The following is a 26,461-nucleotide window of genomic DNA, read 5'->3' on the forward strand; positions in this document are numbered from 1 at the left end:
AAAAAAAACAGATTGCAGAATTTTACTGTTGTATAAAGTAACAACAGAAAGTCCTAAAGTCCTGTGAGCCCCAGAGATTTGTGACCTGAGCTTCTCCATCTTATATTTCTAAGACCAAGTAGTACTGTCATAGATAAGACATAATACTACCATACATTAGTATATACAGTCATGAGAAAAAGAAAGACATACTCCTTTTATTTCTATGGTTTTACATATTAGGACGTAACAAAACAAAACACAGGTCATTAGAAGGTCTTAAAATTAGGTAGATACAACCTACGATGAAAACTACAAACCGCAGATTCCATTTATTTAACAAAAATAAAGTCAAATTGGAAAAGCTATGTGTACACACTCCATGAATTAATAGCTTGTAATAGATTGTACAACCAACTTTTAGCAACTGTCTTGAAAACCCAACACAGCATTTCAATTGGATTGTGGTCTGAACATTACTTTTTCATCCATTTTGTTGTAGATTTGCTAGGCTGCTTGGGATCATTGTCTTGTTGCCTGATCCAGTTTTAGCCAAGCACTAATTGCAGGTTAGGTGGCCTCACATTTCACTCTAGAATACTTTAGTACACAGAGGGATTTATAGTTGACTCAATGACTGCCTAGGTCCTGTGGCTGAAAAAAAAGCCCAAACCATCACCCCTCCAACACTGTGCTTGACTGTCAGTATCAGTGTTTGTGCTCATATGCTGTATGGTATCACTAAATGTGGTCATGTGAATTATGGACAAATATTTTCATGCAAAGTACATAAGACGGAACTTATCAAGGGTGGTGTAGGTGAACATTTTTTTTACACCTTTCATTTGTGTTGTGGAAAATGTGTACGTAAGCAACATTTATTTAACCCCTTGCCTTTTTAGGACATACAGTCATGGCCGTAAATGTTGGCACCCCTGAAATTTTTCTAGAAAATTAAGTATTTCTCACAGAAAAGGATTGCAGTAACGCATGTTTTGCTATACACATGTTTATTCCCTTTGTGTGTATTGGAACTAAACCAAAAAAGGGAGGAAAAAAGCAAATTGGACATAATGTCACACCAAACTCCAAAAATGGGCTGGACAAAATTATTGGCACCCTTTCAAAATTGTGGAAAAAATTAGATAGTTTCAAGCAATGATGCTCCTTTAACCTCATAAGGACCCATGACGTAACGTTACGTCATGACACCCTGGGTCTTAAGGACCCATGACGTACATGTACATCATGGGCAATTCCGGTCCCCGCCGCGTGCCAGGTTGGGATCGGACCAGGATGCATGCTGAAATCATTCAGCAGGCATCCCGTGCAAATGCCCAGGGGGGGTCATTAGACCCCCCATGTCGGCAATCGCGGCAAATCACAGGTGAATTCACACCTGCGATTTGAACAATTCCAGGTCATACGGGTCTATGGTGACTCGGTGACCCGGAAGATAAGGGGTATCGGGGTTGTCCAAGACACCCTTGGTCCCCCTGAAGGGATAGGAGTGAGCTGGCCGGGGTGCCACCCCTCCTATCCCTGCTATTGGTCGTATAGACGTGACGACCAATAGAAGATCGGGGGCGGGGTAGGACGGGGAAACCGACAGGGACCGGCGCCAAAGTCCACTTACCCATCCGTGGCAGCGGAGCGACGATCGGTGACGGAGATCAACAGCAGAAGAGGACGGCGATGCAGCTCTCTGGATTCTACGGAAGCGGGTGAGTTGCCTAGCAACATCTGGAGGGCTACAGTTTGAGACCACTATACAGTGGTCTCTAAACTGTAGCTCTCCAGATGTTGCAAAACTACAACTCCCAGCATGCCCAGACAGCTCTTTGGGCATGCTGGTATTTGTAGTTTTGCAACAGCTGGAGGGCTACAGTTTGAGACCACTATACAGTGGTCTCTAAACTGTAGCCCTCCAGATCTTGCAAAACTACAACTCCTAGCATGCCCACACAGCTGTTTGCTGTCTGGGCGTGCTGGGATTTGTAGTTTTGCAACATCTGGAGGGCCACAGTCTGGAGATCACTGTGCAGTGGTCTCTAAACTGTAGCTCTCCAGATGTTGCAAAACTGCAAATCCCAGCATGCCCAGACAGCAAACAGCTGTCTTGGCATGCTGGGAGTTGTAGTTGCGTACCTCCAGCTGTTGCATAACTACATCTCCCAGCATACCCTTCGGCGTTCAGTACATGCTTGGAGTTGTAGTTTTGCTGGAGGCACACTGGTTGGAAAATACTGAGTTAGGTAACAGAACCTAAGTGAAGGTTTTCCAACCAGTGTGCTTCCAGTTGTTGCAAAAGTACAACTCCCAGCATGCACGGTCTGTCAGTACATGCTGGGAGTTGAAGTTTTGAAACAGCTGGAGGTTTGTACAGGGTACATTCACACTGGCGGGTTTACAGTAAGTTTCCTGAAGTTTGAGCTGCGGCAAATTTTTCGCCACAGCGCAAACTCCTAGTGGGAAACTCACCATAACCCGCCAGTGCGAATGTACCCTAAATACACTACATTACACTAACACATAATAAAGGGTAAAACACTACATATACACCCCCTTACACTGTCCCCCCAATAAAAATGAAAAACGTATTGTACAGCAGTGTTTCCAAAACGGAGCCTCCAGCTGTTGCAAAACAACAACTCCCAGCATTTCCGGACAGCCACTGACTGTCCAGGCATGATGGGAGTTTATCAACAGCTGGAGGCACCCTGATTGGGAATCACTGCCGTAGAATACCCCCATGTCCACCCCTATGCAATCCCTAATGCAGTTCTCAAATGCGCATGGCGCTCTCACTTCGGAGCCCTGTCGTATTTAAAGGAAACAGATTAGGGCCACATATGGGATATTTCCGTACTCGGGAGAAATTGCACTACAAATTTTTTGGGGGGGCTTTTTCTCCTTTTACACCTTATGAAAAAGAAAAGTTGGGGCCTGTACCAGCCATCACTAACATGATGGTGTTGCCCCATACTTTTTATTTTCACAAGCGGTAAATGGAAAAAAAGACCCCCAAAATTTGTAAAGCAATTTCTCCTGAGTACGGAAATACTCTGCGGGCGCACCACAAGGCTCAGGAGTGAGAGCGCACTATGTACATTTGAGGCCTAAATTGGTGATTTGCACAGGGGTGGCTGATTTTACAGCGGTTCTGACATAAACACAAAAAATAAATACCCACATGTGACCTCATTTTGGAAACTACACCCCTCACGTAACAAGGGGTATAGTGAGCCTTAACACCCCACAGGTGTTTGACGAATTTTCATTAAAGTTGGATGGGAAAATGAAAAAAAAACATTTTTTCACTAAAATGCTGATGTTTCCCTAAATTTTTCATTTTCACAAGGGAAAATAGGAAAAATGCCCCTCAAAACTTGTAACCCCGTAAGAACATACCCCATATGTGGATGTCAAGTGCTCTGCTGGCGTACTACAATGCTCAGAAGAGAAGGAGCGCCATTGGGCTTTTGAAGAGAAAATTTGTCCGGAAGTGAAGGCCATGTGTGTTTACAAAGCCCCCATAGTGCCAGAACAATGGACCCCCCACATGTGACCCCATTTTTTGAAACTACACCCCTCATGTAATGTAATAAGGGGTACAGTGAGCATTTACGCCCCACAGGTGATTTTTGGAACAGTGGTCTGTGAAAATGAAAATTGTTGTATCAACAATCTCAAGGCTACAGGTCCATCTCCAGAGATCTAGATTTGCCTTTGTTCACAGTGCGCAACATTATGAAGAAGTTTGCAACCCATGGCACTGAAGCTAATCTCCCTGGGCGTGGACTGAAGAGAAAAATTGATGAAAGGTGTCAACGCAGGATAGTCCGGATGGTGGATAAGCAGCCCCAAACAAGTTCCAAAGATATTCAAGCTGTCCTGCAGGCTCAGGGAGCATCAGTGTCAGCGCAAACTATCCGTTGACATTTAAATTAAATGAAACGCTATGGCAGAAGACCCAGGAGGACCCCACTGTAGTTTAGGAATGGATTGCCTCCAGCTGTTGCTAAACTACAACTCCCATGACGGAAGTTATAGTTTAAGGAATGGAGTGCCTCCAGCTGTTGCTAAACTACAACTTCCATAACGGCAGTTGTAGTTTGGGAAAGGGGTGCCTCCCGCTGTTGCTAAACTACAACTACGATGATGGGAGTTGTAGTTTAGAATAAGCGAGACTCCAGCTGTAGCTAAATTACAAGTAATATCTTTCCCAGACAACCAAAAGCTGTCTGGAAATGATGGGAGTTGTGGTTTAGCAACAGCTGGAGGCTCCCTGTTTGGATATTCTGGTTTATGGCCATTTTCCCTAAGGGAGGGCACCATAAATGTACTAACCAATTTTCCGTGTTTTTATATTCTCATTTCAGATCCATGTATGCAGAGTTCTTCTTCAGAATCGGTGGACTACGTCAATGACCAGCTTTTTTTGTATAAAATTTATAAAATGGTTAACGAGGGCTTGCGGGGGAGTGTTTTTTTGGAATAAAAGTTTTTAAAAAGTGTTGTTTTTTTTTACTTTACTTTACAGGCTTAGTAGTGGAAGCTGTCTGATACACAGAGTCCTTTACTAAGCCAGGTTTAGCGTTAGCCACAAAAACAGCTAGCGCTAATCCCCAATTATTTCCCTGGTACCCACCGCCACAGAGGTGCTGGGAAGAGCTGGTACCAACTGGCCGGGAGCATCAAAAATGGTGCTCTTGGGCCTAGGTGGTAACAGGCTGGCGTTATTAAGGCTGGGGTGGGCCAGTAACAATGGTCCACGCCCAACCTGGTAAGGTCAGGTTGTCGCTGCTTGGTTGGTATTTGGCTGAGAATAAAAATAGGGGGAACCCTATGCGTTTTTTTTTTTATTATTTATGATAAATGTGTGTGGGGGTTCTCCATATTTTTATTCTCAGCCATATACCAACCAAGCAGCAACAGCCTGACGTTATCAGGGTGGGCGAGGACCATTGTTACTGGCCTCCCCAGCTTAAATAACGCCAGCCTGTTACCACCTAGGCCCAGGAGCGCCGGGCCAGTTGGTACCGGCTCTTCCCAGCACCCCTGTGGTGGTGGGTACCAGGGTATAAATTGGGGGTTAGTGCTAGCTGTTTTTGGGGCTAACGCTAAGCCACGACATAGTGATGGATTCTATATGGACGTCTATAAGACAGCTTCCACTACTAAGCCTGTAAAGTAAAAAAAATAAATAAATAAACATTCGTTAACTATTTTATTAATATAAAAAGCGCTGGTCATCGATGTAGTCTACCGATTCTGAAGAAGTCCTCTGCATACACGAACCTGAAATTATAAAAAAAAAAAAATCACGGAAAATTGTTTAGTACATTTATGGTGCCCTCCCTTAGGGGAAACTATAAACAGGCATTTCCAAACAGGGAGCCTCCAGCTGTTGCTAAACTACAACCCCCATCATTTCCAGACAGCCTTTGACTGTCTGGGAAAGATTTAAGTTGTAATTTAGTTAGTGTTGCTGTTTCTAAACTACAACTCCCGTGATGAAAAAATTAGCCCTCACACATCCCCGTATACGGAAAAATAGAAAAGTAAGAGGGGTCAGAAGAGGACAATTTTAAACATGCAAATTTTCATATAAATAGATATATATATATATATATATATGTATATATATATATATATATATATATATAAATTTATCAACCCCCTGTGATAGTATAATAAATGTGTCACACATAAGCAAAACCAAAAGCAAGAAAAAAATGCCTATAGAACTAATTTACCAAAGCAACGATGATAAATGTCCCCGACAAAATAACCAGACGAAATAACAAAGTTCTAGAAACTATCTGTGGAAATATCATAGAAAGACTCTCACTTGTAGTATGCAGCTCATTATGTCCGATGCAATCTTTGCATGAGGAGTATCTTCATCTTTCGTGGCTGGCTTTAGATTATGCTCCAGACATGACTCCCACAGTGACACCAGAGCTTTCCCATGCTTCTCAATGGAATCTGTCTCTCTAATCGCTGTTGTAATACGCGTGATACAAATCTCTATAACTGCTTGATCGTTGTCATTACTTTGGTAATCCTGTATTCATATGAAATGTGAGAATGTTTATTAATACATATTTACAAGTAAGATAAACAAATAAAATAGACTCATTTCTCTCTATGTATACCACCAATGTGTTGTGTCCTGAACATAAGTGTGTAAGAATGCAATTTAATCTTCTGGTGCATTCTGTTATATTTTAACATGCCTCAACTACATGGCATCCAGTGTCAGGTTGGTGCCTGAGGAAAATGTAGTTTAAAAAAAAGAAAAAATACTGAAATGCTTCAAAAATTTTATCCTAAGGATATGTTCACACTACAGAATTTCTGCGCTGCATTTTCACAGGGTGCAGCAGTCTCCTACGTAATGGTTTCTTAACTACACAACTAGTACAGACCATTAGTGTACAAAGTTGTATTATACACAAATCATGTTTCAATGTTGACCTCTAGTGGTAGAAAAAGAGAAATACTCCATGACCAAACTGCAGTTTTATTTAGCGTAATAGATTAGGAATTAGGATGTGTTATCTGTGGCAAACTGAATAATCTCAAACCAAGATGGATCAAAAAATAGCTCACATGAGTGAAATGACAGACTTAGTTCTGCTGCAGTGTTTTGGCTTTGTATACAAAAGGTGCAGGATACAATTGTAAACACCTTCAAAGCAAATATGTCTGCATATTGATATTTCCTTTACATCTACAGTGAATACAGTTACCTGTAGAATTTTCCTCAGCTGTCACAAAAGAAAAGTTTTGTATATAGAAACCTGTTCGTTGCTATTTAATAGTGTTTCCCAACCAATGTGCCTGTAGGTGTTTGAAAAATTGGAAAAGGGGGTGATTTAAATTTGTATTAGGGGAGTATTTTTTTTTATATTTTTTAATTTATTTACACTTTTTACGTTTCTCTAGTGGACTTCAATAATCAATCATTAGATTACTTGTACTAACCAATGCTAGCATAGCTTACATTCGGGACCCTGCAATCACATTGCAGCAATGCCGATCAACGCTATTAATCATGACATTTAACCACTTAAACCCTTAAGGACCAAGCGTTTTTCTGTTTTTGCACTTTCGTTTTTTTCCTCCTTAACTTTTAACCTGTTGGGGACGAAGGGCATACAGGTATGCCCTTGCTCCCTAGTACTTAAGGACCAAGGGGATATTTGTACACCTGTGGGAATTCCTGTCACTTATCTATCAGAAGCCATCCTGGAACATCGCCTAGGGGGTCCTGAGACTCAACTCTGACCGGTGTGACAGCCCAATCACCATGAAGGATAGGAGAGAGGTGGCAGGGGTGCTACCTCCACCTATCCCCTGCCATTGGTCGGTCAGGAGTGACCGACCAATGGCAGGAGGGGGGCGGGAGGGTTAAAGTTGAACGAGTCTGATGGGGAGGGGGGTTAAGTGTGCCTGGGGCTGCTGGGCCTGTCACGCTGGCTTAATGGGGCTGCTGCAATGACCAGGGGCTGCTGCGTCTGTGACCGGCGGTTGCGACGCGGCGGCGGAGAAGGCAGGCGGCAGTGAAGATTGTTGGTGAGTGATCTTCACTGGGGCCTTGTAAAAGTTATCAAAACTACAACTCCCAGCAAAGCCTTTGGTTGGCTGGGCATGCTCGGAGTTGTAGTTTTGCACCATCTGAAGGTCAACAGTTGGTACCAACTGTGGTACTCCAGATATTGCAATTCTGGTACTCCAGATGTTGCAAAACTACTACTCTCAGCATTCCCAAACAGCTAAAGGAATGCTGGGGTTTTTAGTTCTGTAACATCTGGCCCTTCAACTCCCAGCATGCCTGGACAGTCTGGGCATGCTGGTAGTTGTAGTTTTGCAACACCTGGAGGTGCAGTGGTTTCCAAACTATGTCCCTCCAGATGTTACAAAACTACACTTCTCAGCATGCCCAGACAGTCAGGTCTGCCGGGCATTGTAGTTCTGCAACATCTACGACTTCAGATGTTGCCAAACTACAACTCTTAGCATGCCTGGATAGTCTGGGCTTGCTGGGTGTTGTAGTATTGCAACATCTGGGGGGATACAGTTTAGAGACCACTACACAGGGTTCCAAACTGTGCCTCTTGCAGCTGTTGCATAACTACAACTCTCAGCTTGGCTGTCAGTGCATGCTGGGAGTTGTAGTTTTACAACATCTGGAGGGCCACAGTTTGGAGACAACTGTGCAGTGGTCTCCAAACTGTGGTCCTCCAGATGTTGTAAAACTACAACTCAACATGCCTAGACAGTCAGCCATGCTGGGAGTTGTAGTATTGCAACAGATGGAGGCACTGGTGGGAAAACACTGAATTAGTCTGTAACCTAACTCAGTGTCTTCCGACCAATGTGCCTCCAGCTGTGGCAAAACTACAATTCCCAGCATGAACGGTCTGTACAGGGTACATGTACACGGGCGGGGATTAATAGGGAGTTTCCCACAGCTATCACGCCCCCTCCCATAGGCTTGCATTGAGGGGCGGAGCGTGACATCACACGGGGCGGGGGCGTGACGTCACACGCTGCCCTGTAGTCGCCGGTAATCAGGGAGAGATGCCTGATCGAGGGAGTCCTGCCGCTGGGGACCCCCGTGATCTTGCACGCAGCAGCCCGTTTGCAATCAGTCCCCGGAGCGTGCTCGCTCCGGGGACTGATTGCAAACGGGCTGCTGCGTGCAAGATCACGGGGGTCCCCAGCGGCAGGACTCCCTCGATCAGGCATCTTATCCCCTATCCTTTGTATAGGGGATAAGATGTCTAAGCACCGGAGTACCCCTTTAACATCCACATATGGGGTATTTCCATACTTAGAAGAAATGGGGTTACAAATTTTGGAGGAAATTTTCTCCTATTATACATTGTGAAAATGAAAAATTTGGGGTAACACCAGCATTTCAGTAAAAAAAATAAAAATTTTCATTATCACATCCAACTTCCTAAATGCGACATGCCCGCAAAAACCATTTCAGTAAAATTCGCTCTCCAAAAGCTCAATGTCGCTCCTTCACTTCTGAGCCCTCTAGTGCACCCACAGAGCACTTTACATCCACATATGAGGTATTTTCTTACTCGAGAGAAATAGGGTTATAAATTTTGGGGGGCTTCTTTTCCTATTACCCCTTGTAAAAATGAAAAATTTGGGACGACACCAGCATTTTCATGAAAAAAAAAATGTTTAATTTTCATATCCAATTTTAGTGAAAATTTGTTAATAATCTGTGGGGTGTTAAGGTTTACTGTACCCCTTGTTACGTTCCTTGAGGGGTGTGGTTTCCCAAATAGTGTGCCATGTGTTTTTTTTTTGTGCTGTTCTGGCACCATGGGGGCTTCCTAAATGGGACATGCTCTCCAAAAGCCCAATGTCGTTCCTTGCCTTCTGAGCCCTCTAGTGCATCCACAGAGCACTTTACGTTCACATATGAGATATTTCCTTACTCGAGAGAAATTAGGTTACACATTCTATTGGCCTTTTTCTCCTTTTACCCCTTGTAAAAAAAAATTAAAAAAATGGGTCTACAAGAACATGTTAGTGTAAAAAAGAACTTAAATTTCCTCCTCCACCTTGCTGCTATTCCTGTGAAACACTTAAAGGGTTACAAACTTTCTGAATGTAATTTTTAATACTTTCAGGGGTGCAGTTTTCATAATGAGGTCCACTATGGGGTATCTCGGACATAAAGACCCTCAAATTAACTTCAAAACTGAACTGGTCCCTAAAAAATTCAGATTTTGACATTTTTGTGAAAAATTGGAAAACTGCTGCTAAACGTTGAAGCCCTCTGATGTCTTCAAAAAGTAAAAACATGTCAACTTTATGATACAGATATAAAGTAGACATATTGTATATGTTAATCAATATATCATTTATTTGGTATGTCCATTTTCCTTACAAGCAGAGAGCTTCAAATTTTTCATGAAATTTTGGAATTTTTCACCAAGAAATTATGCAAGTATCGAGGAAAATTTATCACTAACATAAAGTAGAATATGTCACGAAAAAACAATCTCGGAATCAAATTCATAAGATAAAGCATCCCAGAGTTATTAACCACTTAAGGAAGGTGGGCGTATCAATTCGTCCCCGTTTTAAAGTCCTTAAGGACTGAGGGCGTATGGGTACACCTGTGGAAATTTCGGTCCCCGCTGCTAGACGGTCGGGGACTGGACCGAGATGCCTGCTGAAATAATTCAGCAGGCATCCCAGAACATCGCCAATTCAGACCGGCAATCTGCGGCGATTCGGGTCATACGAGTCTCCAGTGACCAGGAAAATAAGGGGGATTGGGGGTGTCACAGACACCCACAATCCCCCTGAAGTGATAGGAGTGAGGTGGCAGGGGTGCCAGAAGCGACCGACCAATAGCAGGGGACAGGGGTCACAGACACCCACAATCTCCCTGAAGCGATAGGAGTGAGGTGGCAGGGGTGCCAGAAGCGACCGACCAATAGCAGGGGACAGGGGTCACAGACACCCACAATCCCCCTGAAGCGATAGGAGTGAGGTGGCAGGGGTGTCAGAAGCGACTGACCAATAGCAGATCGGGGGCAGGGGGGTTAAAGTTCGGTTCCCCTATTCTGCCCACCCACAGTAGTCTGGGCAGAATGGGGGAACCAATGGTGACCGGCAGCGGAAGTCACTTACCATCGGCGGTGGCGGCGGGCGGAAATCACGTGCGGCAATGACATGCGGCTGGCTCCTTGGTGCAGACTATGGAAACCAGTGAGTTGCCTAACAACATCTGGAGGGCTACAGTTTGGAGACCATTATACAGTGGTCTCTAAACTGTAGCCCTTCAGATGTTGCAAAACTAAAACTCCCAGCATGCCCAAACAGCTGTTTGGGCATGTTGGGATTTGTATTTTTGCAACAGCTGGAGGGCTACAGTTTGGAGATCACTGTGCAGTGGTCTCTAAACTGTGGCCCTCTAGATCTTGCAAAACTCAAACTCCCAGCATGCCCACACAACAGTTTGCTGTCTGGGCATGCTGGTATTTGTAGTTTTGCCACATCGGGAGGGCCACAGTTGGAGATCACTGTGTGGTGGTTTCTAAATCATGGCCCTCTAAATCTTGCAAATCTACAAAACCCAACATGTACAAACAGCAAATGACTGTCTCGCCATGCTGGGAGTTATAGTTGCGTACCTCCAGCTGTTGCATAACTACATCTCCCAGCATGCCCTTCGGCATTCAGTACATGCTGGGAGTTATAGTTTTGCAACTGCTGGAAGCACACTGGTTGGAAAATACTGAGTTAGGTAACAGAACCTAACTGAAGGTTCTCCAACCAGTGTGCCTCCAGCTGTTGCAAAAGTGCAACTCCCAGCATGCACGGTCTGTCAGTGCATGCTGGGATTTGTAGTTTAGCAAAATCTGGAGGGCCACAGTTTGGAGATTACTGTGCGTTGGTTTCTAAACTGTGGCCCTCTAAATCTCACAAAACTACAAATTCCACCATGCACGAACAGCAAATGGCTGTCTCTGCATGCTGGGAGTTGTAGTTGTGTACCTCCAGTTGTTGCATAACTACATCTTCCAGCATGCTCTTCAGCGATTAGTACATGCTGGGAGTTGTAGTTTTGCAACAGCTGGAAGCACACTGGTTGGAAAATACTGAGTTAGGTAACAGAACCTAACTGAAGGTTTTCCAACCAGTGTGCCTCCAGCTGTTGCAAAAGTACAACTCCCAGCATGCACGGTCTGTCAGTGCATGCTGGGAGTTGTAGTTTTGCAACAGCTGGAGGTTTGCCCCCCCTCCCGTGAATATACAGGGTACAGTCACACAGGCGGGTTAACAGTGAGTTTCCTGCTTCATGTTTGAGCTGTGGAAAATTTTCTGCCACAGCTTAAACGCCTGGAGGAAAACTCACTGTAAACCCCCGCCAGTGAGAATGTACCCTAAAAACACTACACTACACTAACACATAATAAAGAGTAAAACACTACATATACACCCCCTTAAACTGTCTCCCCCAATAAAAATGAAAAACATTTTGTATGGCAGTGTTTCCAAAACGGAGCCTCCAGCTGTTGCAAAACAACAACTCCCAGCATTTCCGGACAGCCACTGACTGTCCAGGCATGCTGGGAGTTTAGCAACAGCTGGAGGAAAAAAAAGACCTCCAAAATTTGTAAAGCAATTTCTTCTGAGTACGTAAATATCCCATATGTGGGTGTAAAATGCTCTGCGGGCACACAACAAGGCTCAGGAGTGAGAGCGCACTATGTTCAATTGAGGCCTAAATTGGTGATTTGCACAGGGGTGGCTGATTTTACAGTGGTTCTGACATAAACGCAAAAAAATAAATACCCACGTGACCCCATTTTGGAAACTACACGCCTCAAGGAATGTAACAAGGGGTATAGTGAGCCTTAACACCCCACAGGTGTTTGAGGAATTTTCGTTAAAGTAGGACATGAAAATGAAAAATTTGCATTTTTTCACTATAATGCTGTTATCTCAAATTTTTCATTTTCACAAGGGGTAATAGGAAAAAAGCCCCCAAAAATTTGTAACACCATTTCTTCTGAGTATATAAATATCCCATATGTGGACGTAAAGTGCTCTGCTGGCAAACTACAATGCTCAGAAGAGAAGGAGCGCCATTGGGCTTTTGGAGAGAGAATGTGTCTGGAATTGAAGGCTATTTGCGCTTACAAAGCCCCCATGGTGCCAAAACATTGCCCCCCCCCCCCCCCCCACATGTGACCTGATGCAAGTATTGGCAAAAATGTACCACTATGTTAAAATAGAATATGTCACGAAAAAACAACCTCGAAATCAAATTCATAAGTAAAAGCATCCAAGAGTTATTAATGCTTAAAGTGATAGGGGTCAGATGTGCAAAAAATGCTTGGGTCCTTAAAGGGGTACTCCGGTGAAAACCATTTTTCTTTTAAATCAACTGGTGGCAGAAAGTTAAACATATTTGTAAATTACTTCTATTAAAAAATCTTAATCCTTCCAGTACTTATTAGCTGCTGAATGCTACAGAGGAAATCCCTTTCTTTTGGGAACACTGATGACATCACGAGCACAGTGCTCTCTGCTGACATCTCTGTCCATTTTAGTAACCAAGCATAGCATATGTATGCTAAGGGCAGCATGGTGGCTCAGTGGTTAGCGCTACTGCCTTGCAGTGCTGGGGACTTGGGTTCAAATCCCGCTAAGCATTATTATTATAATAACATCAGCAGAGAGAACTGTGCTCCTGATGTCATCAGAGAGCATTCCAAAAAGAAAAGAAATTCCTCTGTAGTATTCAGCAGCTAATAAGTACAGGAAGGATTAAGATTTTTTAATAGAAGTAATTTACAAATATGTTTAACTTTCTGCCACCAGTTGATTTAAAAGAAAAAAGGTTTTCACCGGAGTACCCCTTTATGGTGAAAATGGGCTGGGTCCTTAATTAAGGGATTAAAGGGTTAAATGACCAAGCTTAGAGAAGTCACTGATGTTGGTCATTGACAGTGAGTGCTGGCAGCTGATAGCAACCAGCATCTAATATCTATGAATCAAGCTTGGCTTCTAAGGCTGCTTTCACACTATGTAGTTCACCCGTTAATACGTTAATAAACGTTCGTTATTATGTAGGACCCGGGGTTTTTCCGTTTTTGCATTTTCGTTTTTTCCTCCTTGCCTTTAAAAAATCATAACTCATTCAATTTTGCACCTAAAAATCCATATGATGGCTTATTTTTTGCGCCACCAATTCTACTTTGTAATGACATCAGTCATTTTACCCAAAAATCTATGGCAAAATGGAAAAAAAATCATTGTGAGACAAAATTGAAAAAAAAAAACACTGTTTTGTAAATTTTGGGGGCTTCCGTTTCTACGTAGTAAATTTTTCCGTAAAAATGACACCTTATCATTATTCTGTAGGTCCATATGATTAAAATAATACCCTACTTATATAGGTTTGATTATGTCGTACTTCTGGAAAAAATCATAACTACATGCAGGAAAATTAATGCGTTTAAAATTGTCATCTTCTGACCCCTATAACTTTTTTATTTCTCCGCGTATGGGGCGGTATGAGGGCTCATTTTTTGCGCTGTGATCTGAAGTTTTTAGCGGTACCATTTTTGCATTGATAGGACTTATTGATTTTTTCCACGTACGCCATTGACCGTGCGGTCTCATTAACAATATATTTTTATAATTTGGACATATACGGCGATACCATATATGTTTATTTTTATTTACACTGTGTCTTTTTATGGTAAAAGGGGGGTGATTCAAACTTTTAATAGGGGAGGTGTTAAATGATCTTTATTCACTTTTTTTTTGCAGTGTAATAGCTCCCATAGGGACCTATAACACTGCACACACTGATCTTTATCATTGATCACTGGTTTCTCATAAGAAACCAGTGATCGATGATTCTGCCGCATGACTGCTCATGCCTGGATTTCAGGCACTGAGCAGTCATTCGGCGATCGGACAGCAAGGAGGCAGGTAGGGATCCTCCGGCTGTCTTTTAAGCTGTTCGGGATGCCGCGATTTCGCCGCGGCAATCCCAAACAGCTCCCTGAGCTAACCGGCATGGTTTCACTTTCACTTTAGACGCGGCATTCAACTTTGAACGCCGCGTCTAAAGGGTTAATAGTGTGCGGCACCGCGATCAATGCCGCGCGCTATTAGCAACGGGTCCCGGACGTTGTTAGAGGCCGGGCCCGACCCGCTATGATGCGGGCCACGCCGTGGCCCCGTGTTATAGATCGGGAGCGGACTCATGACGTACGCATACGTCATGGGTCCTTAACAGGTTAATAACGTGTGAATTAACAGATGCTAACAAACACCCGTTATAACATCCGTTATGTACGGACGTTTTAACACCTGCCTACAGACTCCCACAGCCAGGACTACTACTACTCCCATCATGGAACAGACTTGTTTCCATGATGGGAGTAGTAGTTCCCCGGCTGCGGTAGTCTGCTGGTGGCTGGGAAGGTTACATTAGTGTTTGTACTACTACCCCCATCATGGAACAGAGTCTGTTCCATGATGGGGGTAGTAGTACAGGGGCTGAGGGATTGATCGCATCGGGTCTCACTTCTGACACCCAATCCGATCAGAAGTTATTAAGCAGGGGAGCAGGCGGCATGGTCCGCAACCCTCTGATGTGCACAATGCATTTTTTACTTTCATTTTTTAATTCCCGGCGGGGAGCCCTGAATGGCTGATACTGAGGAGCCATTCAGGGATCCCCACGAGGTTTTTAAAATGGACAATGTGAGGGTACATATGTATATTAAAAGTGTTGTGAAGGGGGAGGGGGCATAGAGCGCTATATATCTAGCCCCCCAGCGCATTAATAAAAATATGACCCCCGCCAGCACATTTATAAGTATACATCTATACCCCCGCTAGCGCATTTATAAGTATATATCTATACCCCGCCAGCGCATTTATAAGTATATATCTATACCCTCTCCAGCGCATGTATAAGTATATATCTATACCCCGCCAGCGCATTTATAAGTATATATATATACCCTCTCCAGCGCATGTATAAGTATATATCTATACCCCCGCCAGAACATAATGTTACCCCGCCAGCGCTTTTATGGGTATATATCTATACCCCCCGCCAGTGCATAATGTGATCCCACCAGCGCATTTATGAGTATAAATCTATACCCCCGCCAGCACATAATATGACCCCGCCAGCACATTTATGAGTATATATCTATACCCCCCGCCAGCGCATAATGTGACACCACCGGCGCATTTGTCCTAATTTTCTATTGCAGCGCTATAGGTGACAAGTGTATCTATCATATCGCATCCAGCAGCCGCCGGCCAGATGATCCTGATAGATATACTATTCATTCATAGCGCCAGCGGCTGCATATGTATATAGATGTGCTGGGGGAGGCAGACATATAGCATTATCTGCCCCCCACAGCGCTTCTATATACATATGCATATGCCGCATATTAATGAATAGTATATCTGTCAGCAGCATCTGGCCGGCGGCTGCTGGATGCGATCTGATAGATACACTTGTCACCTATAGCGCTGCAATAGAAAATTAGGACAAATTCGCCGGCGGGGTCACATTATGCACTGGTGGGGGGTATAGATATATACTCATAAATGCGCTGGCAGGGTCACATTATGCACTGGCGGGGGTATAGATATATACTCATAAATGAGCTGGTGGGGTCACATTATGCGCTGGCAGGGGGTATAGATATATACTCATAAATGCGCTGGCGGGGTCACATTATGCGCTGGCAGGGGGTATAGATATATACTTATAAATGCGCTGGTGGGGGCCATATTTCTATTAATGCGCTGGCGGGGGTCATATTTTTATTAATGCGCTGGCGGGGGTATATTATAAATGTGCTGGGGGGCTAGATATATAGCGCTCTATGCCCCCCCCCTCCTCCCCCCCACAACACTTTTATATACATATGTCCCCTCACATTGTGCATTTTAAAAATCCCGCAGGGAGCCCTGATTGGCTCCTCAGCGCCGGCCATTCAGTGCTCCCCGCGGGGAATTTAAAAATGAAAGTAAAAAATACATTGTGATCGCAGGGTTGCGGACCATGCCGCCCACTTCCCTGCTTAATAACTTCTGATCACATTGGGTGTCAGAAGTGAGACCCGGTGCGATCAATCCTTCAGCCCCTGTACTACAACCCCCATGATGGGGGTAGTAGTAGTACAAACACTAATGTAACCTCCCCAGCCACCGGCAGACTCCTGCAGTGGGGAATTACTACTCCCAGCATGGAAGCAAGTCTGTTCCATGATGAGAGTAGTAGTAGTCCCTCACCACTGCAGGAGTCTACTGATGTCACCTCTTCTGAGCATGCTCAGTAAAAAATAATGTCCGTTATAATAACGGGCATTAACAGGTGTTTTTACTAACGTACATCGGCCATAGACTTCAATGTTAAAAATAACGTACGTTAATTTACCCGTTTCTTGTGACGTGCGAAAAATAAGTGCATGTCACGTTATTTGTCCCATCACAACTAAGGTACGTTAGGTAAACAGGTAAACGAAAAAAAAACATTGACTTGAATGGGGTTGTTTAACGTGTGTTGATAATTATCTTTCAAACGTACGTGTATTAACGAGAGAACCTCATAGTGTGAAAGCAGCCTAAGCTCACTGTAAAGTCTGTCAAAGGAGTACTCCAGTGGAATTTTTTTAATTTTATTTTTTTAAATCAACTAGTGCCAGAAAGTTAAACTGATTTGTAAATGACTTCTATTTAACAATCTTAGTCCTTCCAGTACTTATCAGCTGCTGTATGCTCCAGAAGAAGTTCTTTTCTTTTTGAATTCCTTTTCAGTCTGACCACAATGCCCTCTGCTGACACCTCTGTCCGAGTCAGTAACTGTCCAGAGTAGGAGCAAATCCCCATAGAAAACCTCTCCTCCTCTGGACAGTTCGTGACATGGACAGAGGTGTCAGCAGAGAGCACTGTGGTCAGGCAGAAAAGAAGAACTCAACTTCCTCTGTAGCATGCAGCAGCTAACTAGTACTGGAAGGATTAAGATTTTTTAATAGAAGTAATTTACAAATCTGGTTAACTTTCTGGCTAGTTGATTTGATTTTTTTTTTTCCACTGGAGTACCCCTTTAAGGCTCATCTGTACAACAATCTGCAACAAGGGGTGAAACAAAAAGTCATGTTCTGATGATAAATGCTGTATAAATACCGTACTCACCGGAGAAGTCGATATTAGCTTTATTTTATTCAGAGCTTCTGACAGGCTTCCTTCAATTTCAAAATTATCTAAGGAGAATAAATCCCCAGCTCTAGATAGATCTTTCTGTTCCAAAACCAGCTGGAACAGATGGTGCATGGCTGTTTCTTACTCCATAGACAGGCCTACATCCATCCATTTACAAATGCATATTAAACATATTCCCCCTTTCTTCTGTGTACTGTAACAAAGACATAAAATGATACAATTAGTAACATTAAACACATACATATCCACAATACAGTCATGTGAATGGGGCCTTACTGAATCCTCCTTGTATGTTAGACTGTACTTTGTCATGCTGTTCATTGCATTATTAGTATAACAATACTGAGCAACTCAATATTTCCTTCCAGCGCTAACATTTTTGCTATGGTTGAGTATGTTCTGCTTTACGTATTATATTGAAAGAGGTTTAATGTTTAATTCTGAAGAGTATTTTCCTAGTAGTTTAGTTGTAGGAGAAAGTTTTAGCTGTTTTAGTTCTGTTAATTAGTAACCTTTTCAACTACTTCAATATTTCCAGTGGAAAAATTATCATGTGTTACCTTAAAGTGCCAACAGGTGATATGTCTCGTTTTTATCACATGAAATGACATTGGGTAATAATGAACTAAAGTAAATTTTTACAAATACTATGATTCTGTGCAATTTTCCTAAAACACAGGAGGTACCACCCTGTCCTACAACTTCATATCGAGAGATTTGCCCATTGCTAAAGTGAGCAGTATACAGATTTGCCATAAGTCTCATAGATTTGCATCCTCATCACTTTGGCAGCGAACAAATTATGGGCTATGAACTTGCCAGGAGATTTAAACATGCATCCTACTACCAGAACAACATTGGAGTTGTGCTTTAATACTGGAAATATGCACAATTTTTACTATTAACTACCATAAGCAGTTAATAATGCCCCTTCTTGCCATTCACTATTGGGATATATAAAAAAATTCCCATAAGCTTTACTAAGTGACATAAACTGAAAATAGTGACCTCCACCTCTTCAGGACGCAGGGCGTATGCATACTTCCTGCATCCTGATTCCTTAAGGACGTAGGACATATGGGTACGCCCGTGGGAATTCCGGTCCCCGCCACTAGCCCGTCGGGGACCAGACTGGGTTAAATGCTGATATCTATCAGTAGGCATCCCGTGCATATGCCCCTGGGGGTCCTGAGACCCGACCATGTCGGCAATCGCTGGTCAATTCAGACCGGCAATTTTTGTGGTTTCCGGGTCGTATGGATGTTCGTTCTGCCCACCGACGGTAATCCGGGCAGAACGGGGGAACTGTAGCATGACCGGCAGTGGTGGAGGTCCCTTATCTGATCGGCGGTGACGACGGTGGGCAGCAATGACATGCGGCTCCCTGGTGAAGACTACGGAAGTTGGTGAGTAGTTGCCTAGCAACATCTTGGGGGCTAAAGTTTGGAAACAGTGGTTTCTAAACTGTAGCCCTCCAGATGTTGCAAAACTACAACTCCCACCATGCCCAGACAGCCATTTGGGCATGATGGGATTTGTAGTTTTGCAAGATTTAGAGGGTTACAGTTTGGAGATCACTGTGCAGTGGTCTCTAAATTGTGGCCCTCCAGATCTTGCAAATCTACAACTCTCAGCATGCCCACACAGCAGTTTTCTGTCTGGGCATGCTGGGATTTGTAGTTTTGCAACATCTGGAGGGCCACAGGTTGGAGATCACTGTGCAGTGGTCTCTAAACTGTAGCCCTCCAGATGTTGCAAAACTACAAATTCCAGCATGTCCAAACAGTAAACAGCTGTCTCGGCATGCTGGGAGTTGTAGTTGCGTACCTCCAGCTGTTGCATAACTACATCTACATATTTTGCAACAGCTGGAGGCACACTGGTTGGAAGATACTGAGTCAGGTAACAGAACCTAAGTGAAGGTTTTCCAACCAGTGTGCCTCCAGCTGTTGCAAAAGTACAACTCCCAGCATGCACGGTCTGTCAGTACATGCTGGGAGTTGTAATTTTGCAACAGCTGGAGGGTACATTCACACTGGCGGGTTTACAGTGTGTTTCCTGCTTCAAGTCTAAGCTGCAGCGAATTTTCTGCCGCGGCGCAAACTCCTAGCGGGAAACTCACAGTAACCCCGCGCCTGTTTGAATGTACCCTTAAAACACTACACTACACTAACACAAAATAAAGGGTAAAACACTACATATACACCCCTTACACTGTCCCCCCAATAAAAATAAAAAAACAAATTGTACGGCAGTGTTTCCAAAACGGAGCCTCCAGCTGTTGCAAAACAACAAGTTCCAGCATTTCCGGACAGCCACTGACTGTCCAGGCATGCTGGGAGTTTAGCAACAGCTGGAGGCACCCTGGCGTAGAATACCCCTATGTCCACCCCTATGCAATCCCTATTTAAGTCCTCAAATGGGCATCGTGCTCTCTCACTTTGGAGCCCTGTCGTATTTCAAGGAAACAGTTTAGGGCCACATATGGGGTATTTCCGGACTCGGGAGAAATTGAGTTACAAATTCTGGGGGGCTTTTTCTCCTTTTACCCCTTATGAAAAGGAAAAGTTGGGGTCTACATCAGCCGATTAGTGTAAAAAAATTTTACACTAACATGCTGGTGTTGCCCCCTACTTTTTATTTTCACAAGAGGTAAAAGGAAAAAAAGACCCCCAAAATTTGTAACAAAATTTCTCCTGAGTACAGAAATACCCCATATGTGGGTGTAAAATGCTCTGCAGATGCATAACAAGGCTCAGGAGTGAGAGTACATTTGAGGCCGAAATTGGTGATTTGAACAGGGGTGGCTGATTTTACAGCGCTTCTGACTTAAAGGCAAGAAAAAAATATACCCACATGTGACCCCATTTTGGAAACTACACCCCTCACGGAACGTAACAAGGTGTATAGTGAGCCCTAACACCCCACAGGTGTTTTACGAATTTTCGTTAAAGTCGGATGGGAAAATGAGAAAAAAATATGTTTTTACTAAAATGCTGGTGTTACCCTACATGTTTCATTTTCATGAGGGAAAATAGAAAAAAAGCCCCACAAAATTTGTAACCCCATAAGAACATACCCCATATGTGGATGAAAAGTGCTCTGCGGGCGAACTACAATGCTCAGGAGAGAAGGAGCGCCATTGGGATTTTAACCCCTTAAGGACTCAGCCCATTTTGGCCTTAAGGACTCAGACAATTAAATTTTTACGTTTTCATTTTTTCCTCCTCGCCTTCTAAAAATCATAACTCTTTTATATTTTCATCCACAGACTAGTATGAGGGCTTGTTTTTTGTGCGACCAGTTGTCCTTTGTAATGACATAACTCATTATATCATAAAATGTATGGCGCAACCAAAAAACACTATTTTTGTGGGGAAATTAAAACGAAAAACGCAATTTTGCTAATTTTGGAAGGTTTCGTTTTCACGCCGTACAATTTATGGTAAAAATTACGTGTGTTCTCTATTCTGAGGGTCAATACGATTAAAATGATACCCATTATTACATACTTTTATATTATTGTTGCGCTTAAAAAAAATCACAAACTTTTTAACCAAATTAGTACGTTTATAATCCCTTTATTTTGATGACCTATAACTTTTTTATTTTTCCGTATAAGCGGCGGTATGGGGGCTAATTTTTTGCGCCATGATCTCTACTTTTTTTGATACCACATTTGCATATAAAAAACTTTTAATACATTTTTTATAAATTTTTTTTTAAATAAAATGTATTAAAAAAGTAGGAATTTTGGACTTTTTTTTTTTTTTCGTTCACGCCGTTAACCGTACGGGATCATTAACATTTTATTTTAATAGTTCGGACATTTACGCACGCGGCGATACCAAATATGTCTATTAAAAAAAAATTACGCTTTTTGGGGGTAAAATAGGAAAAAACGGACGTTTAACTTTTTTATTGGGGGAGGGGATTTTTCCCTTTTTTTTTACTTTTACTTTTACATTTTTTTACATTTTTTTTTACACTTGAATAGTCCCCATAGGGGACTATTCATAGCAATACCATGATTGCTAATACTGATCTGTTCTATGTATAGGACATAGAACAGATCAGTGTTTTCAGTGATCTTCTGCTCTGGTCTGCTCGATCACAGACCAGAGCAGGAGACGCCGGGAGCCGCACGGAGGAAGCAGAGGGGACCTCCGTGCGGCGTTATGAATGATCGGATCCCCACAGCAGCGCTGCGGGCGATCCGATCATTCATTCAAATCGCGCACTGCCGCAGATGCCGGGATCTGTATTGATCCCGGCACCTGAGGGGTTAATGGCAGACGCCCGCGAGATCGGCCATTGCCGGCGGGTCCCTGGCTGCGATCAGCAGCCGGGATCAGCCGCGCATGACACGGGCATCGCTCCGATGCCCGCGGTTATGCTTAGGACGTAAATGTACGTCCTGGTGCGTTAAGTACCACCGCACCAGGACGTACATTTACGTCCTGCGTCCTTAAGGGGTTAAATAGAAAATTTGTCTGAAATTGAAGGCCATGTGTGTTTACAAAGCCCTCATAGTGCCAGAACAATGCACCCCCACCCACATGTGACCCCACATTGGAAACTACACCCCTCATGGAATGTAATAAGGGGTACAGTGAGCATTTACGCCCCACAGGTGTCTGACAGATTTTTGGAACAGTGGTCCGTGAAAATGAAAAAAGTAATTTTTCATTTCACAGCCCTGTTCCAAAGATCTGTGAAACACCAGTGGCACCACGGGGGGCTTTGTAAATGCACAAGGCTCCCGACTTCTATTCCAACCAAATTCTCTCTCCAAAAGCTCAATGGCGCTCCTTCTCGTCTGAGCATTGTAGTGCGCCAGCAGAGCACTTGACATTCACACATGGGGTAGTTCCATACTCAGAAGAAATGGGGTTACAATTTTTGTGGGGCATTTTCTCCTATTACCCCTTGTAAAAATGTAAAATTTGGGGGGAAACCAGCATTTTAGTGAAAAAAAAAATGTAAATTAATTTACACATACAACTTTAACTAAAAGTTGTCAAACACCTGTGGAGTGTTAAGGCTCACTGCACCCCTTGTTACATTCCTTGAGGCGTGCAGTTTCCAAAATAGTATGCCATGTGTTTTTTTTTTTTTGTTTTTTGTTTTTTTGCTGTTCTGGGGCTTCCTAAATGTGACATGCCCCCAAAAACCATTTCAGCAAAATTTGCTTTCCAAAAGCCAAATGTGACTCCTTCTTTTCTGAGCACTGTAGTACGCCCGCAGTGCACTTGACGTCCACACATGGGATATATTTCCACACTATGAAGAAATGTGGTTACAAATTTTGGGGGGCATTTTCTCCTATTTGGGGGGGGGGAATCTGAATTTTAGTGAAAAAAAATTCACTTACACATCCAACTTTAATGAAAAGTAATCAAACACCTGTGGGGTGTTAAGGTTCACTGGACCCCTTGTTACCTTCCCTGAGGGGTATAGTTTCCAAAATAGTATGCCATGTGGGGGTTTTCTTGCTATTCTGGCACCATAGGGGCTTCCTAAATGTGACATGCCCCCCAAAAGCCATTTCAGAAAAACTCACTCTCCAAAATCCCATTGTCGCTCCTTCCATTCTGAGCCCTCTAGTGCACCCACAGAGCACTTCACATACACATATGAGATATTTCCATATTCGAGAGAAATTGGGTTACACATTTTAGGGTGATTTCTCTCCTTTTACCCCTTGTAAAAATTCAAAACCTGGGTCTACAAGAACATGACAGTGTAAAAAATGAAGATTTTGAATTTTCTCCTTCACTTTGCTGCTATTCCTGTGAAACACCTAAAGGGTTAACACACTTACTGAATGTCATTTTGAATACTTTGAGGGGTGCAGTTTTTATAATGGGGTCATTTGTGGGGTATTTCTAATATGAAGGCCCCTCAAATCCACTTCAAAACAGAACTGGTCCCTGAAAAATTCTGATTTTGAAAATTTTGTGAAAAATTGGAAAATTGCTGCTGAACTTTGAAGCCCTCTGATGTCTTCCAAAAGTAAAACCATGTCAACTTTATGATGCAAACATAAGGAAGACGTATTGTATATGTGAATCAATATATAATTTATTTGGGATGTCCATTTTCCTTATAAGCAGAGAGTTTCAAAGTAAAAAAAATGCAAAATTTTCACATTTTTCATCAAATTTGGGAATTTTTCACCAAGAAATTATGCAAGTATCGACAAAATTTTACCACTAACATAAAGTAGAATATGTCACGAAAAAACTATCTCGAATTTTTACCACTAATATAAAGTAGAATATATCACGAAAAAACTGTCTCAAATTCAGAATGAAAAGTAAAAGCATCCCAGAGTTATTAATGCTTAAAGTGACAGTGGTCAATTTGCAAAAAAGGGCTGGGTCCTTAAGGTGAAAATGAGCTGCGTCCTTAAGGGGTCAAGCTCACACAATTAAAATAACATATATATATATATATATATATATATATATATATATATATATCCTTTGGCTCATTATTTGCTCACTGTATATCTGGCAGATTTTGCACATGACAGCTGTGTGGATTAACTGCAATTTAATCCTGAACTCCAAAGGGCATATACAATGTTTTAAAAATCAGATCTTTCCCCTCCGTCGACATGTTTCGCCACACCCGGTGGCTTTGTCCAGAGGTAGTGGGCAATTCATGAGTTGGACAAAGCCATTAGGCATGGCGAAACATGTCGAGGGGGGCACAGATCTGATTTTTTAAACATTATATATGCCCTTTGGAGTTCAGGATTAAACTGCAGGTAATCCACACAACTGTTATGTGCAAGATCTGCCAGATGTACAGTGAGCAAATAATGAGCCAAAGGGTGTGTATGTATATATATATATATATATATATATATATATATATATATACATATGTCACTTAGTAAAGCTTGTGGGAATTTTTTATATATCCCAATAGTGAATGGCAAGAAGGGGCATTAATAACTGCCTATGATAGTTAATAGTAAAAATTGTGCATGGTTATAAAGCCCTCCATTCACTGGGTCTAACTAAAGATGAGCGAACTTACAGTAAATTGGATTCGTCACGAACTTCTCGGCTCGGCAGTTGATAACTTTTCCTGCATAAATTAGTTCAGCCTTCAGGTGCTCCGGTGGGCTGGAAAAGGTGGATACAGTCCTAGGAAAGAATCTCCTAGGACTGTATCCACCTTTTCCAGCCCACCGGAGCACCTGAAGGCTGAACTAATTTACGGAGGATAAGTCATCAACTGCCGAGCCGAGAAGTTCGTGACGAATCGAATTTACTGTAAGTTCGCACATCTCTAGGTCTAACATTTGGGTTTGTTAATACTAGAAATAAAAACTTATAAATGTTTGAAAGAAGAATCCTGCATTTATGTGTGTGTGTATATATATATATATATATATATATATATATATATAGATAGATAGATAGATACGAGTGTAATGACAAGATCATAAAAGGCTTTCCGCACTCACCGCATAGTGCTTGACTCGAGGCTCCTATTCAGAGACGCCGGCAGATCCGGACAGCTACAGATGCATAGCGCTCAGAAATGAGGCGATCACCGGCAAGTTCGCGCCGTATGCGCTTCTTCCGGCCTCAAGGTTACATATACCATATTTATCGGGGTATACCACGCACCGGCCTATAACACGCACCCTCATTTTACCAAGGATATTTGGGTAAAAAAAGTTTTTTACCCAAATATCCTTGGTAAAATGAGGGTGCGTGTGTGTGCATGCGTATACCCCGATACACTGTTTCTGACCCCGCAGAAGCCCCCAGGAAAGGCAGGGGGAGAGACGCCTTCGCTGCTCGCTTCTCTCCCCCTGCCTTTCCTGGGGTCTAGAGCCCTGCTGCCGACCCTTCTCTCCCCCTGGCTATCTGCGCCGCTGTCCGTTCTCTCCCCCTGACTATCGGTGCCGGCACCCCATTGCCGGTGCCGCTGCCCCGTTGCCTCCCCCATCTCCGGTTGTATAATTACCTGTTGCCGGGGTAGGGTCCGCGCTGCTTCAGGCCTCCGGTGTGCATCCCCTGCGTCGTTGCTATGCACTAAACGGTGCGGCGCAATGACAAGTGACGTCATTGCGTCTTGCAGCGCATAGCAACTATGCAGGGGACTCACACCGGAGGCCTGAAGCAGCGCGGACCCAACCCCGGCAACAGGTAATTATACAACCAGGATGGGGGAGGCAACGGGGCAGCGGCGCCGGTAATGGGTGCTGCTGCCCCTTCTCTCCCCCTGTCTGTTGGCGCCGCTGCCCCATTGCCAGCGCCCCTGCCTGTCCTGGGGTCTAGAGCCCTGCTGCCGGCCCTTCTCTCCCCCTGGGTATCGGTGCCGCTGCCCCTTCTCTCCCCCTGGCTATCGGCGCCGGCAATGGGGAAGCGGCGCCGATAGCCAGGGGGAGAGAACGGGCAGCGGCACCGATACCCAGGGGGAGAGAAGGGCCGGCAGCAGGGCTCTAGACCCAAGGACAGGCAGGGGCAGAGAAGCCGGCAGCAACGGCAGGTCTCTGCACCTGCAAAACCGCTGCAGTTCATTGATTTAAAGCGCCCACTTTAAATCATTGAACTGCAGCGGCTTATCGGCGTATAACACGCAGGTAGACTTTAGGCTAAAAATTTTAGCATAAAAAGTGCGTGTTATACGCCGATAAATACGGTATCTATTTCATGTCTATTTCCAGCACCACCGCGGACTCTATTTG

The 26,461-nt window shown here is 43.5% G+C and overlaps 1 protein-coding gene across 7 annotated transcripts in view; it reads right to left on the reverse strand.

Moving 5' to 3' along the window:
* The window catches only part of VEPH1 (ventricular zone expressed PH domain containing 1), a 560,486-nt gene that overhangs the window by 497,660 nt on the left and 36,365 nt on the right, over positions 1–26,461 (reverse strand). For 6 of the 7 annotated variants that reach the window (XM_056565020.1, XM_056565022.1, XM_056565023.1 and 3 more), the window contains 2 exons: positions 17,719–17,938; positions 5,834–6,049 (listed from right to left, as the gene is read on the reverse strand). In XM_056565020.1, the coding sequence (XP_056420995.1) occupies positions 5,834–6,049; positions 17,719–17,856 (354 nt within the window). In that variant the 5' untranslated portion in view covers positions 17,857–17,938. Of the gene's footprint in view, positions 1–5,833; positions 6,050–17,718; positions 17,939–18,021; positions 18,114–26,461 lie in introns of those variants that run through there. The other variant, XM_056565021.1, reaches the window with a different exon arrangement.

Source organism: Hyla sarda, chromosome 3 (assembly GCF_029499605.1).
Source record: "Hyla sarda isolate aHylSar1 chromosome 3, aHylSar1.hap1, whole genome shotgun sequence".
Lineage (NCBI taxonomy): Eukaryota > Metazoa > Chordata > Amphibia > Anura > Hylidae > Hyla > Hyla sarda.